Below are 15,267 nucleotides of genomic sequence, written 5' to 3' on the forward strand. Positions count from 1 at the left end.
TGATGTGAACCATGCCTCAAACAAAAAATATCTCAGAAGACCCAAGATTAAGAATTGTTGACTTGCATAAAGCTGGAAAGGGTTGCAAAAGTATCTCTGAAAGCTTTGATGTTCATCAGTCCACAGTAAGACAAAATGTATATAAATGGAGAATGTTCAGCACTGTTGCTACTCTCCCTAGGAGTGGCCATCCTGCAAAGATGACTGCAAGAGCACAGCGCAGAATGCTCAATGAGGTTAAAAAGAATCCTGGAGTGTTAGCTAAAGACTTACAGAAATATCTGGAACATGCTGACATCTCTGTTGACAAGTCTACAATACGTAAAACACCAAACAAGAATGGTGTTCATGGGAGGACACCATGGAAGAAGCCACTGCTGTCCAAAAAAAACATTGCTGCACGTCTGAAGTTCACAAAACTGCAAATGGATGTTCCACAGCACTACTGGCAAAATATTCAATGGACAGATGAAACTACAGTTGAGTTGTTTGGAAGAATGTGTGGAGAAAAATGGCACAGTACACCAACATCAAAACCTCATCCCAACTGTAAACTATGGTGGAGGGAGCATCATGGTTTTGGGGCTGCTTTGCTGCCTCAAGGCCTGGACAGCTTGCTATCATCGACATAAAAATGAATTCCCAAATTTATCAAGACATTTTGCGGGAGAATGTTAGGCTATCTGTTCGCCAATTGAAGCTCAACAGAAGTTGGGTGATGCAACAGGACAACGACCTAAAACAGAAAAGTAAAATCGGCAACAGAATGGCTTCAACAGAAGAAAATACGCCTTCTGGAGTGGCAAAGTCAGTGTCTTGACCTCAACCCGATTTGAGATGCTGTGGCATGACCTCAAGAGAGCAGTTCACACCAGACATCCAAAAATATTGCTGAACTGAAACAGTTTTGGAAAGACAAATGGTCTAAAATTCCTCCTGACCGTTGTGCAGGTCTGATCCGCAACTACAAAAAACATTTGGTTGAGGTTATTGCTGCCAAAGGAGGGTCAACCACTTATTAAATCCAAGGGTTCACATACTTTTTATACCCTGCACTGTGAATGTTTACACGGTGTGTTTAATAAAGACATGAAAACGTATCATTGTTTGTGTGGTATCAGTTTAAGCAGACTGTGTTTGTCTATTGTTGTGACCGAGATGAAGCTCAGATACAATTTTATGACCAAATTATGCGGAAATCCAGGTATTTCCAAAGGGTTCACATACTTTTTCTTGCCACTGTATATATTTTTGTTGTTGTTTTGTTTTGCATGTTATTTTGGCATTAATTCGTGTCACATATCAGTTTGCAGACAATGTAAAAAAAATATCAACAAAAATCATTGTGTTAATAAAGCTGCATACAAACCTGGAGCGTAGGGGTTGGTAATGTTCTCTAGTTGCGCCGTGGGGTTGGTAATGTTCTCTAGTTGCATTCTGTCACTCATGGGGACACTACGTCACCACAAAATGTACGTGTTGGGCTCAAAAATTCAAGCCCCTTGAGTGCTGCCATAGTTACATTAGAAGTGCCCATCCAAGAAGGCTCAGGGTCATTGGCCACAGATAAAATGAAGTCAAATCACATCATATAAAGAATAGCTTTGATTGGACTGAAAACATAGCTAGCAATCATCTTCATGAATTAAGATGACAATCTACTGGCAAATCCTTTTCAATCCTTCTCATATGAAGAGAAATTATAGATAAAACGTATCGGTGCTCATCGTTAATAAACATTACATAAGTTGGAAATCGCAAATTCAACAAATGAGTGGTTTGGACTGAATCAGTGGCTAAATACAAGCATTGCGAAGCCATCACTAGCCTGATATTTAGTGGAGTGGGTGTGTAGTCCAAGTTTGGGTTTAAGAATCTCTTTTCCAAGCTTAAAATGATAAACATTCAACATTGGCCATGCTGTCAATCCAGCATGACTTCTGCACGCTCAAAACAGTTGGAAACTCTGAAAAAAATGAGTTCCGACTGGGAAAATACGTTTTGAATGGTCATCCAACTCGGAATTGCAAGTCGGGAACTCGGTCCTCTTTCTAGAGCTCTGACCTGAAGATCACTGACGTCATCATGATTCAACCTTGTTTTTTCTTGAGTTCTTCTTGAGTTCTTGAAAGCACCATAAATTCAGAGAATGCCAGACTTTGATGACAAAATTGTTCTGTTCAAGTGAGCACAGCAGCATAAAATGTATTGGTGCCTCACCAAAATAAATTGGTCCCTTTTACACTGTTCTGTCCTGGTGGTGCACATGTAGCCTAGAGCCTGTTTTAGAGAAATGTAATCACTGAATATTCTTTCATTTTCTGCTTATGTACCCCCTTTATTTATCCTAATGTTCTGACTTGGTGTACAGGGAGTATACTATAAGAACGACCATGTTCTGAATTATGTAGGTGTTGATTTCAAAAGTGCTGAACAAATAGCTATATTGACTACGTCGGTCCTAGCTCGCTCATTGTTTTAATCGAAATTACGGATTGCCTCTCATCCGCTCAGTCCCTTTATGCCATAGTTTCAACATCTCAATTGTCAGTAGAAACCACATTTGTTTAAGCAAGTTTTTTAAAGGCAGTTAATTAGTCTGAATTATATGTTTCCCTGGCAGACCCGGCTCTGCTGATAGCCAGGTGTAGCAGTAGTAAAGTGTTGGGACTGCTGTTGGGATATCTTTATGTAGGCCCTAACAGTTTGCGGGCACCGTTTGTCACCATTATAGTGAAATGAATGTATTGTTTAGTGCTGTGTTGTGTAGTTAAGACGCATGCCCACACAGCCACTTTTTTTTTGTTGGTATGCCCTACCAAGATTTACGTGCTAAAATCGCCACTGGCTAGAAAGATAACAGTTTTTGTCAAATTGACATCAATTGCATTTTAGCTAACCCTAACCTAATTATCCTAACTTGGACCTGGTTTCCCAAAAGCATATTAAGACAACATTTATTTTAGAACCATAGGATCGGGTAGACTAGTCTACATAATGAGATTATTATGGATAAGAGCAAGAATAGGCTACTTGTATTCGTCAAAAGGCAGTCAAGCATCGATCATCATGTTACCAGAATCAGACCCTCGATATTTATTGTATTGGAGCATCAAGATCACGTCCACTTGAACCCCCTGTGACGTTCAAAAGTTATTTCATCTGAAGCCAAATAAACTGCATTTTTTTCCCGGGTCGTAGAGGGAGGACCACACACACCATATCAGTGCGACTTCAAGTTTTACTTCGATATATTGGTTATTATATCAACATTTGCATTGCGTTGGCAGTGCAATTTCTTGCATAATACATTTTACACACACAATGTTCCCACCTTGTCGAATGAACAAATGACTTGTCGGCATATCTAAAATTGTACTGAAACGTCCTGTTTCCATCACAACTGTTTTTTAAATATTTTTTTCTAGAGTAATGTTACGACTTTACTCACCTAAAAACTGTGGATGGGAAACGTGGTTAGAGGCCTATAAGACACAATACAGGCGTACAGTTTTGACAATCATGTTTTGCATTAGGCTATTTAGTGAATGATGAGTTTCGTCATACAAACAGTGTAATAATTAATGTTATTGCACAGTGGAATTAGGGGTCTTTGTTTCAAGCAGAGCTGATGATCTCTGAGTTACAAGAAGATGTATTGCTGGAATGGAATCAAATCCTGCACAGCCTGTAGATCCCCAGGCCCAAGTTAAAGAGCCAAGATCCTCTTCAAATGGGTAACTTTTAACCAACAGCCCATGAAATGTTTTGCCATGGTGAAAGGCAAGGCCCCCCCCCCCCCCCCCCCAAAAAAAAACAACAACAACATTTTAGAATCTTCTCCAAACTCCAGCTGAAAGGTTAATGATATTTGACTGCGTTTCAGATTGAAGCGAGGGACACAGAACGGGGCAACACAATCAACAGGTCGTAGGCAATAATGACACTTTTAATGGTGAGGCAGTACTGTATGTAACACAGTGACCCGAAACTGTGACACACACTCCCCTCCCCGTGTCACATCAATCATCATCCCAAATATCAGATGCAAAGACTAGAACACAAAGGGACAACAAGAACAGAGGACAAAGCCTTCCACCCAAGCATTTACAAGATTGAGAAAGGAAAACAAACTGCTTTAGAGGCCACTTTAGAGATATAGATTGTATATAGATTGTGTGTGTGTGTGTGTATATATACATACATACATACACACACATACACACTAGGTCCCCCTCACTGGGGGCTGATTAGTACACGCTGTGGGTATTTCATAGGCTTTTTTAAATACACGTTAAAGTGTCATTATTATATATATTTTTTATACAGAGACACGTTGGTTTCGCTACAGGGAAGAAACACTGCCTGTCACAGAGTTTATAACTTCACATAGCTGCATGTCCATTGTTCCACTGGTCTTATTCTTGCACCAGTCACTGGCCATATAGAGGAAGAGACAGGGTATGTCTGGACATAGCCCACAAGTCAAAATGTACTCTCCACTGTCCTTTTTAGGCAGCATAGTAAATACAACAGAGCCAACTGGTCCACCAGGGAAGAAACAGTATGCTTTTCTATTGTTGCCTTCACGAATAAAGATCCAAAGAAAGCAAAATAAAATGATGGTTTGCTAATCATATATAGCTTCCAGATGTATTGCAGGATGCTGACAGTAGGCTACACTGAAACCCGTTGTTCATTTTTTTCTAGCTCGTTTCAAATGGACGATACAGAGAGATACTGCAAAGTAAGACTAGAAAGGGTTAATTCCCCATTACAGAATATAGAAACAAATTTCAAAGAGAGTCTCTCTGGAGGAAACATTTTTCCTAAATGAAAGTGTAAAACAAAGGAGAGGAGGACTATTTCCCCTCTTCTTTTTGACAGGTAATAATAGTACATTCTGCATTGGAAGAAGGTCTTTGATGTTATGTCATTGTCGATGTTCCACAAGTTAGTCAAGGTTGTCGTCTAAGTTGTTGAGCCGCCCGTCACCCTCTCGTCACCCTCCCACACAAAGGCTTGCCGGTGTGCAGGAAGGTACAAGGCCATCCGTCCCTTAGACTGGAGTCGAAACCACGGCGACGACCCTCACGACTTGTTGTCGTCGTAGAGGTCGAGCGATGCCTGGATGTCGGGGAGCTCCATCTCACAGACCACACTGCGCGGGGACAGGGAGTTCCGGTTGAAGAAGTGGCCACCTGCAAAGGAACATGGGAAAATGTCATTGTCAGTGACACCAAGAAATACTACACACCTCCCAGTAAGATACTTACACTACATGGCCAAAAGTACTTGGACACCCCTTCAAATTAGTGGATTTGGCTACTTCAGCCACACCCATTGCTGACAGGTGTTTACAATCGAGCACACATTCATTCAATCTCCATAAACAAACATTGGCAGTAGAATTCCCAATACTTAAGAGCTCAATGCCTTTCAACGTGGCACCGTCATAAGATGCCACCCTTTCCAGCAAATCAGTTCGTCAAATCTCTGCCCTGCTGGAGCTGTCCCGGTCAACTGCAAGTGCTGTTATTGTGAAGTGGAAACATCTAGGAGCAACAATGGCTTAGCCGCGAAGTGGTAGGCCACACCAGTTCACAGAACAGGACCACTGAAGTGCGTAGCATTCAAAAATCGTCTGTTCTCGGTTGCAACACTCACTACAGAGTTCAAAACTGCCTCTAGAAGCAATGACAGCACAATAACTGTTAGTTGGGAGCTTCATGAAATGGGTTTCCATGACTGAGCAGCCGCACACAAGCCTAAGATCACCATGTGCAATGCCAAGAGTTGGCTGTAGTGGTGTAAAGCTCGCCGGCATTGGAGCCTAGAGCAGTGGAAACGCGTTCCCTGGGTTTGGTGGATGCCAGGAGAACACTACCTGCCCGAATGCATAATGCCAACTGTAAAGTTTGGTGGAGGAGGAATAATGGTCTGCGGATGTTTTTTATGGTTCTGGCTAGGCACCATAGTTCCAGTGAAGGGAAATCTTAACGCTATAGCATACATTGTAGACTAATATGTGCTTCCAACTTTGTGGCAACCGTTTGGAGAAGGCCCTTTCCTGTTTCAGGATGACAATGCCCCTGTGCACAAAGAGGTCCATACAGAAATGGTTTGTCGAGACCGGTGTGGAAGGACTTGACTGTCCTGCTTAGAGCCCTTACCTCAACCCCGGCAAACACCTTTGGGATGAATTGGAACGCAGACTGCGAGCTTGGCCTAATCGCCCAACATCAATGCCCGACCACACTAATGCTTTTGTGGCTGAATGGAAGCAAGTCCCCTCAGCAATGGTCCAACATCTAGTGGAAAGCCTTCCCAGAAGAGTGGAGGCTGTTGTGGCAGCATAAGGTGGGACCAACTCAAAATTAATGCCCATGATTTTGCAATGAGATATTTGATGAGTAGGTGTTCACATACTTTTGACATAGTAGTGTATCTAGAGAAGATGATGCCTGGCACCATCAACAAACAACAAAGAAAAATGTAGTGTCATTCATACTTTAGTCTTAGCATCTGTAAATTAACCTCATTACAAGAGTCACTGGGATTGGACACCATCATGGACATTGCAGTTGAGTAAAAGTGTGAGTGTAAGACATGGTGAGGTCAAACTGTGACATTGTGAATCCTCAATGATCCTCAAACTGCTATAGAACCACAAGCCAAGAGAGTTATATGTGGAAGAGCACCCGGACCATCTTTTGAATCATAGTAATCATCAATATCATTGATACCTCAATAAGATCTAAGCAGTGTTATGTAAAAAGGTTTGTGGCCTGACGATTCATATGTGAGGTTAGACATGTAATGTATTATCTAAGAAATAGTGCCATCTACTGGGGATAGTTTTGCATTACGGCCAAATACACAATGAGCAGACAAAACATTAGGAACACCTGCTCTTTCTGCGACACAGACTGACCAGGTGAAAGCCATGATCCTTTATTGATATCACTTGTTCAATCCACTTCAACCAGTGTAGATAAAGGGGAGGAGACAGGTTATAGAATGATTTTCAAGCCTTGAGACAATTGAGACATGGATTGTGTATGTGTGCCATTCAAAGGGTGAGAATATTTAGGTGTCTTTGAACAGGGGTATGGTAGAAGGTGCCAGGCGCACCGGGTTGAGTGTGTCAAAAACTGCAACACTGCTGGGTTTTTCACACTCAACAGTTTCTTATGTGTATCAAGAATGGTCCACCTCCCAAAGGACAATCAGCCAATTTGTCACAACTGTGGGAAGCATTGGAGTCAACATGGGCCAGCATCCCTGTGGAATACTTTCGACACCTTGTAGAGTCCACGCCCTGAGGAATTGAGGCTGTTCTGAGGGTAAAAGGGGGTGCAACTTAATATTAAGGTGTTCCTGATGTTTTGTACACTCAGTCATGGTCACGGATGAGCACAGAAGAACATTCAACTTTCTGTAGAGAGGTGTGTGTGTGTGTGTGTCTGGTTTAGATGAACAAGAATAATTGGTGTCATTCAATCAATATAGTAACGCATGCACACACACACACACACAACGTAGTTTTTGTGAAATTTCCGGACTTTTTGGAGTAAAAATGTTTGACCATTAAAAATCCAGATTTTCCCTAACCCTTCAGCTTAAAATAGCATTGTAACACATTCAAGACCTGAAAAATGTCAGGACATTCGGGTGAAATGTTAGGAAATTGTGGTCCTGATAATGTATGACAACCAAATACAACACTTACATTCACATAACAAGTCAAAAGGAGGGATCCACAGTGGTTTAATGTCTCAAAGCGCTTTGCCCTTTTACAACAACAAAAAAATACTAACAATACAGAAAAGGTACAGTAGTACAAGCTTACAAATACAATACAGAAAAATATGTCACAAGAAGGCAACATTGCCACGAGGCTCCGGCAGAGAAAGGGTCTAGAGGGGCAACCACGTGATGGTCATTACTCCTCCCACTCCAGGCTGGAAGATAAGGAAGAGGAAATGAATGACATTTAGAAAATAAGGTGGCAGAAGAAAGAAATAGCATGCAAGCAGGATCAGAGAAGGGAAATGCAATTGATCTGAACATAAAAAAAATACTTTTCTCTTGTGTAAGGCACCTAGCTCTAACACTTTTTATTTCCATTTGATTTGGAGTAGAGGGGATGGATGGAGGCTGTGGCTTCCGGAAATGGTTGTTCTGATCTAGTGCTACCTTATTGGGCAATATTATGAAACACTACTCACACTGTCTCCGTTAATAGATGTGCAAACATGCACAATCCAATATTATCTTACTTTTTTTTTAAACTCTAACCGCAAATGTATCAGATACATGCCAGTACCCATGTCAACTGTACTTGACTTCAGTACAAATATACACTATGCTACAATTGTGCTGTTAAAGTATTTTTCGATTTATGTTAGCTGGGATCAAAAGTTTAGTAAATTAATGGGACACTACCACATTTGCCACATCTGAATAATAGTCTCAGATTGTTTTGCATCTTTCTGGACTGTATTCAAACTCCATTGTCTTGGCAATGGTTCAAAGTAGTCAGAGTTTAGCCAATTTCAGATATCCACAAATCCAGGAGGATAGGCCTGGATTCCGGCTTAGTTAACAGGAAATTAAATAGACAACAATATTCTGTGACAAAACCATCAGGACTATTTGAAACCAAATCTTGAATGAAAGTACAATTGAATCCAGTAGTAGAAAGATTTATAGAAAGAACTATGGAAGTGGATGGTGGTACTCACTCAGGGCTGGAGAAGCTGGCAGTGGCCTTGATGATCATATAGAACAATGTGAGAGCGCTGAGAAGGCCGAAGCTGGCGATTATAAACCACTCCTCTGTCAATAAAAGGAAAGGAGGGGGGGGGGGGGGTTGTCACTGCAGCCCACCATGCAACGGGTTAAAAACCGAGTCCCCACAGGAAAACACAAAATATCTTTCCTCTCTTTGAAAACCAATGTGAAGCGGAAAAGTCAGGAGGATGAAGAGACGAGAAGATGAAGAAAGATGGGGCGTGTCCTTAAGATCCAGAGGAGAGCGACAGAGGAGAGAGGCAGGATGAGCTCGAAGACAGGAGATAAAGACCTGGAAGCACGGGCATAGTAGACAGAGTGTTATGCACACACAGGCAAATGTGCACATACACAGACAGACACATAGGCATGACCTCCAACGCACCCACACACACACAAAAGCAAAGATCGCACGCACACAAGCACCCACACAGTACACACCAACTGCGACAGAAAGAGAAACAGAGGTGTATGTAGGCCTACAGTGCATGTATCTATACAATGCATGTACACAGAGTATACCAAACATTAAGAACACCTTCCTAATATTGCGCTGCAGGGCATGGATTCTACAAGGTGTTGAAAGTGTTCCACAGGGATGCTGGCCCATGTTGACCCCAAAACTTCCCACAGTTGTGTCAAGTTGGCTGGATGTCCTTTGGGTTGTGGACCATTCTTGATACACACGGGAAACTGTTGAGTGTGAAAAACCCAGCAGCTTTGCAGTTCTTGACACAAACCAGTGCACCTGGCACTTACTACCATACACCCCCCCCCCCCCCCCCCCCCCCCCGTTCAAAAGGCACTTAAATATTTTGTCTTGCCCAATCATCCTCTGAATGGCACACATACACAGTCTCAATTGTATCAAGGCTTAAAAATCATTATTTAACCCGGTCTCCTCCCATTCATCAACCTGTCTCCTCCCATTCATCTACACTGATTGAAGTGGATGTAACAAGTGCCATCAATAAGGGATCACAATGTTTTGTATACTCAGTGTATAGTACTAATGTAAAGGCAGTGGCACTGGACACATTGAAAGAAGGAAATTGAGTCACATTATCAAACAGCATAAATTGGGTGGATTTAGGAAATAATGACTGATTCATTTATGGAAGTAGGCCTAGGTACTAAGAGTTTTATAAGAACTCACCTCACTCTATTATTTAGCTGTTGAAGTATTCACACTGATTAGCTGTGTTGTATGCATTACTGAATTACAATTACTAGCTTTAAGCGAAAGGACAGTACACAAGTAGTTGTCGTAATAACTGCAGTGAAATTTCTCATTTTGTTGCTGCAGCGCTGTGAAAATACATTTCTTTCCCCTTCATAAATAGTTATGCACAGTAAAACAAGAGTGGGGTGTAACATTTGTTTTGGTAGGGGATCGGTACATTACAGAATGGCTTTTTGCCAGTTGTGCTTTTAGCCTTCTCGTGGTTGAGGTTAGGATCAGGGTGGGATAGGGATTATGGATTATACAGACAGTGGCAGCGGGATTCAGGAGGGGGGGGGGGGGGGTGACCTACAAGAGACAAGTCTCTGGGGCTGTATTGTGTGTGTGTGTGTGTGTGTGTGTGTGTGTGTGTCAAAAGAGGGGATGAAGAGCGGTACAGAGGGGGCAGGGAGGGATTTAGGAAAAATATTGTGTGTGTGTGTGTCAAGTCAATTTACCAAAGGTTTGCAGCTCCAGTAAATATTTTGCTACTCTAGTTATTCAGTTTAAAAAGTCTGTTTGGCCTTCACTCATTATTTAAAATAGCATTACCAGAGACATTTTATTTTGTCAAGGTGCATTCCTTCACTTAGTGTTTTGATTTGAAAAGACAGAGCTTGCATTCTGATTTGCCAGGATAAAATACAATTGTGGGACACTTTTAAACACTTTTAATATGTGCGTGGGTCACAGTGTGCCTGAACTCGAAAGGTTGAGAAGGAGAGAGAATTAAACAAAAAAAGAGAGAATTTCTGTTCTATTGTGTTCCAATTTTACAACACTGAATGTAACCTTTCATATCAATAAAGTCACTTGAAATAAGAAAGAGTGTGTCTGAGGCGTAAGCTGCTTACTGGTGACGGCGATGTTGATTTCTCCGGTGCGGGGGGTGAGTTCTCCGCTCTCGGAGGGGATCTGGGGTCCGGTACCGAGGGGGCCTCGGTGCAGAGGCTCCAGGCTGATGGACGTCTCACTGGACAGGTCCACCAAGGCCGTCCGCTGGCTGGCCATCGTCTGGCTGCGCCCTATCCTGTGGTCCATGTCAAAACCGGCGTTGTCCACGCACGGCAGGTTGGGCTAAAGGGGGAGAAGTAGTAAAAACACAGGGGTTAGGGGAATGTTATGGTTAGTGGTTGAAGTCCAATTTGTGATATATTAACTTTTGCCAATGTTAGCTCACGCTAGAAAGAACAGAGGCAAGGCACGTTTTGATCGCTGACCCCGATTTTGACCCTGAACCCTAGCAAGTAGCTCTTGTAGCAGCTCATCAGATCCAATGATACCACTTTAGTCTGTTCTGGTATGACTCTAATTTCTGGTGTCCGAGCGATGGTTCCACAATTTGCCAGCAGGGGGCATACTAGGGCTGTCTATACATGAGGTCACACACAGCTGGCATAAACTGAGGGTTACGCAATCGCCTGGATAAACATCTGTCACAATGACCGGGAGCAGCATGTGAAGGGCAATCACATCTTAATCTACAAAAAAACACATGCAGTTTAATAGACAGTGAAAGAGTTTGTTGTATTCTACAGTTAATCAACATAAACATGTGAAATTGAGACATGTTTACATAATATCTTCTAAGGTCATCTTTTTCCTCTCATTATTTGGGTCAAGAGTATCGTGTGATCAGGTGAGGGGAAAAAAAAGGGCTGAGGCCATACCGGTACTGGCATACTAACTTTAACACATTTCCACTGATAAGGCACTAAGACATCGACAACACTAATACTCACCATGATGCCCAGAGCCTTGAGGATGTTCAGCTTACACATGGGGCAGGTACAGTGCTCGTTCAGCCAGGGGTCCACACACAGCTTATGGAAGACATGTCTGTGCAGAGAGCGAGACAGAAACAAAGAACACGGTTGAAGAGCACAAAGCCACCTCCACAAACGAGCCCCCCCAAATGGTGGACATGGGGCTCTTCAAAATCCGCTTTGGCCCTCTTTTCCCCCCTTTACATCCTACGACTGGAGAATGACTGCTCTGTTTGAGCCAGCTAGGAGGGCATGTTGTGTCTTTAACGGCAGCAGAATGTTGGTGGGAAAAGGAAACGAGTCACGCTTTATAGACACAGTGGTCATTGTGGGGCAACTTAGACACAAAATGGACATTGTGTGTCTTATGACACAAGGCGGCCATTGTGGATATAAGAGAAACATCCTTTAAAAAATATATACAGTGCCTTGCGAAAGTATTCGGCCCCCTTGAACTTTGTGACCTTTTGCCACATTTCAGGCTTCAAACATAAAGATATAAAACTGTATTTTTTTGTGAAGATATTTTTTTGGTCTGTTCCATATTATTACATAACGGCGGATGGCCAGTTTCACTGCACTTCAAAAGGACCATTACGACCACATTCACGGTAGCTTCTCCTGTCTACCTGAGCTCCTTAATGTCTTTATTAAAAGGCATGGTACGCAAACCATTTCAACGTTAAATATCCTTATGTGGAGCATCCATAAAACAATACAAGGCCCCATTTATTGCTAAAGAACACTTCCTTAAGTGCGAGTAAAAACAATGCATAATAGAAAATACTCCTAAGGACAAACATAAAAGTGCAACGGTTGATTCTGCTAAGTGCCTGTCTAACATAGACTGGCATTTCCTGGGCATGGAGTGTAAAGTGCTGTTCCTTTTCAAAGCCTCTAACAGTGGGGGCACCTGGCCTCTAGCACTGCTTTATTGGCTTTCAAGGCAGGCACAGAAAACAAGGGCTTTATACATTAATGAGGAGTCTGTTTACCATACAATGGCTTGGGGAGAAAGTCGGTGTGCAGTCAGAAGCAGAGCTGCAAGAGAGGGACTTCTGGATAAGCCGCGAGTGCAGTCAGACTCGGATAAGAGCTTGCGTTTCAGTTTGTTTGTTTCACAGTTTAAATGTGTGTGTGCCACAGGAGGTCGGTGGCACCTTCATTGGGGAGGACGGGCTCGCGGTAATGGCTGGAGCGGAATGAGTGGAACGGTATCAAATACATCAAACACATGTTTCCATGTGTTTGATGCCATTCCATTTAGTTCGTTCCAGCCATTATCGTGAGGCGTTCTCCCCTCAGCAGTCTGTGTGCGTGACTGTAACGAGTGTTGGTATCGGTCTGTGTATGCTATAAGTGAGCAACTACAGTCAGGGAGAGATTGCGCTCAGAGTATTTGGGTGGTATCCCAAATGGCACCCTATTCCCTATGTAGTGCACTATAGAAGGAATAAGTAGTGCACCACATAGGGAATAGGGTGCCATTTGGGATGCTTCCTTTCTTAGAGCAGCGGGGGAAAAAATTGACGGTCAGACAGACGGGTTATTAGATACCATACCAGATGGCATCACGGAAAAAACGCAACATACCAACCAGAATAAATCACATTTGTTTTTCCTGTCTTAGTTGGTATGTTTGGTTTATCCGGATGGCATCTGTTTTGACATCTAATATGTTTGCCTGCCTGCCTGCCTGCCTGTATATCTGTCTACCTTCCTGTCTGTCTGCATGTATATCTGTCTACCTGCCGGTATAACTGTCTACCTTTCTGTCTGTCTGCATGTATATCTGTCTACCTGCCGGTATAGCTGTCTACCTTTCTGTCTGTCTGCCTGCCTGCTGGTATATCTGTCTACCTTTCTGTCTGACTGCCTGCATGTAAAGTTAAAGTTAGAAGTTTACATACACTTAGGTTGGAGTCATTAAAACTCGCTTTTCAACCACTCCACCATTTTTTTGTTAACAAAATATAGTTTTGGCAAGTCGGCTAGGACATCTACTTTGTGCATGACACAAGTACTTTTTCAAACAATTGTTTACAGACAGATTATTTCACTTATAATTCACTGTATCACAATTCCAGTGGGTCAGAAGTTTACATACACTAAGTTGACTGTGCCTTTAAAACATTTGGAAAATTCCAGAAAATTATGTCATGGCTTTAGAAGCTTCTGATAGGCCAATTGACATAATTTGAGTCAATTGGAGGTGTACCTGTGGATGTATTTCAAGGCCTACCTTCAAACTCAGTGCCTCTTTGTTTGACATCATGGGAAAATCGAAATAAATCATCCAAGACCTCAGAATTGTTTTTGTAGACCTCCACAAGTCTGGTTCATCCTTGGGAGCAATTTCCATAACGCCTGAAGGTACCACGTTCATCTGTACAAACAATAGTACGCAAGTATAAACAACATGGGACCAAGCAACCGTCATACTGCTCAGGAAGGAGACGCATTCTGTCTCCTAGAGAGGAACATACTTTGGTGCGAAAAGTGTAAATCAATCCCAGAACAACAGCAAAGGACCTTGTGAAGATGCTGAAGGAAACAGGTACAAAAGTATCTATATCCACAGTAAAACGAGTCCTATATCGACATAACCTGAAAGGCCGCTCAGCAAGGAAGAAGCCACTGCTCCAAAACCGCCATAAAAAAGCCAGACTATGGTTTGCAACTGTACATGGGGACAAAGATCATACTTTTTGGAGAAATGCCCTCTGGTCTGATGAAACAGAAATAGAACTGTTTGGCCATCATTATGTTTGGAGGAAAAAGGGGGAGGCTTGCAAGCCGAAGATCACCATCCCAACAGTGAAGCACGGGGGTGGCAGCATCATGTTGTGGGGGGTGCTTTGCTGCAGGAGGGACTGGTGCATTTAAAAAAATAGATGGCATCATGAGGCAGGAAAATTATGTGGATATATTGAAGCAACATCTCAAGAAATTAGTCAGGAAGTTAAAGCTTGGTCGCAAATGGGTCTTCCATATGGACAATGACCCCAAGCATACTTCCAAAGTTGTGGCAAAATTGCTTAAGGACAACAAAGTCAAGCTATTGGAGTGGCCATCACAAAGCCCTGTCCTCAATCCTATAGAAAATGTGTAGGCAGAACTGAAAAAGTGTGTGCAAGCAAGGTCTACAAACCTGACTCAGTTACACCAGCTCTGTCAGGAGGAATGGGCTAAAATTCACCCAACTTATTGTGGGAAGCTTTTGGTAGGCTACCCAAAATGTTTGACCCAATTTGTTGGAAATGCTACCAAATACTAATTAAGTGTATGTAAACTTCTGACCCACTGGGAATGTTGAAAGAAATAAAAGCTGAAATAAATACATCTCTCTAGTATTATTCTGACATTTCACATTCTTAAAATAAAGTGGTGATCCTAACTGACCTAAGGCAGGGAATTTTCACTTGGATTAAATCTCAGGAATTATGAAAAACTCAGTTTAAATGTATTTGGCTAAAGTATGTA

The 15,267-nt window shown here is 42.3% G+C and overlaps 1 protein-coding gene across 5 annotated transcripts in view; it reads right to left on the reverse strand.

Annotated features, from left to right (window-relative positions):
* Window positions 1–3,928: 3,928 nt before the first annotated feature.
* The window catches only part of rnf130 (ring finger protein 130), a 76,333-nt gene continuing 64,994 nt past the window's right edge, over window positions 3,929–15,267 (reverse strand). For 2 of the 5 annotated variants that reach the window (XM_021584092.2, XM_021584090.2), the window contains exons 7-10: window positions 11,761–11,857; window positions 10,873–11,095; window positions 8,748–8,841; window positions 7,756–7,964 (exon numbers count right to left, since the gene is read on the reverse strand). In XM_021584092.2, coding sequence (XP_021439767.1) covers window positions 7,946–7,964; window positions 8,748–8,841; window positions 10,873–11,095; window positions 11,761–11,857 — 433 coding nt within the window. In that variant the 3' untranslated portion in view covers window positions 7,756–7,945. Of the gene's footprint in view, window positions 5,202–7,755; window positions 7,965–8,747; window positions 8,842–8,875; window positions 9,089–10,872; window positions 11,096–11,760; window positions 11,858–15,267 lie in introns of those variants that run through there. The other 3 variants (XM_021584093.2, XM_021584091.2, XM_021584094.2) reach the window with 2 other exon arrangements.

Source organism: Oncorhynchus mykiss, chromosome 31 (genome assembly GCF_013265735.2).
Source record: "Oncorhynchus mykiss isolate Arlee chromosome 31, USDA_OmykA_1.1, whole genome shotgun sequence".
Classification (NCBI taxonomy): Eukaryota; Metazoa; Chordata; class Actinopteri; order Salmoniformes; family Salmonidae; genus Oncorhynchus; species Oncorhynchus mykiss.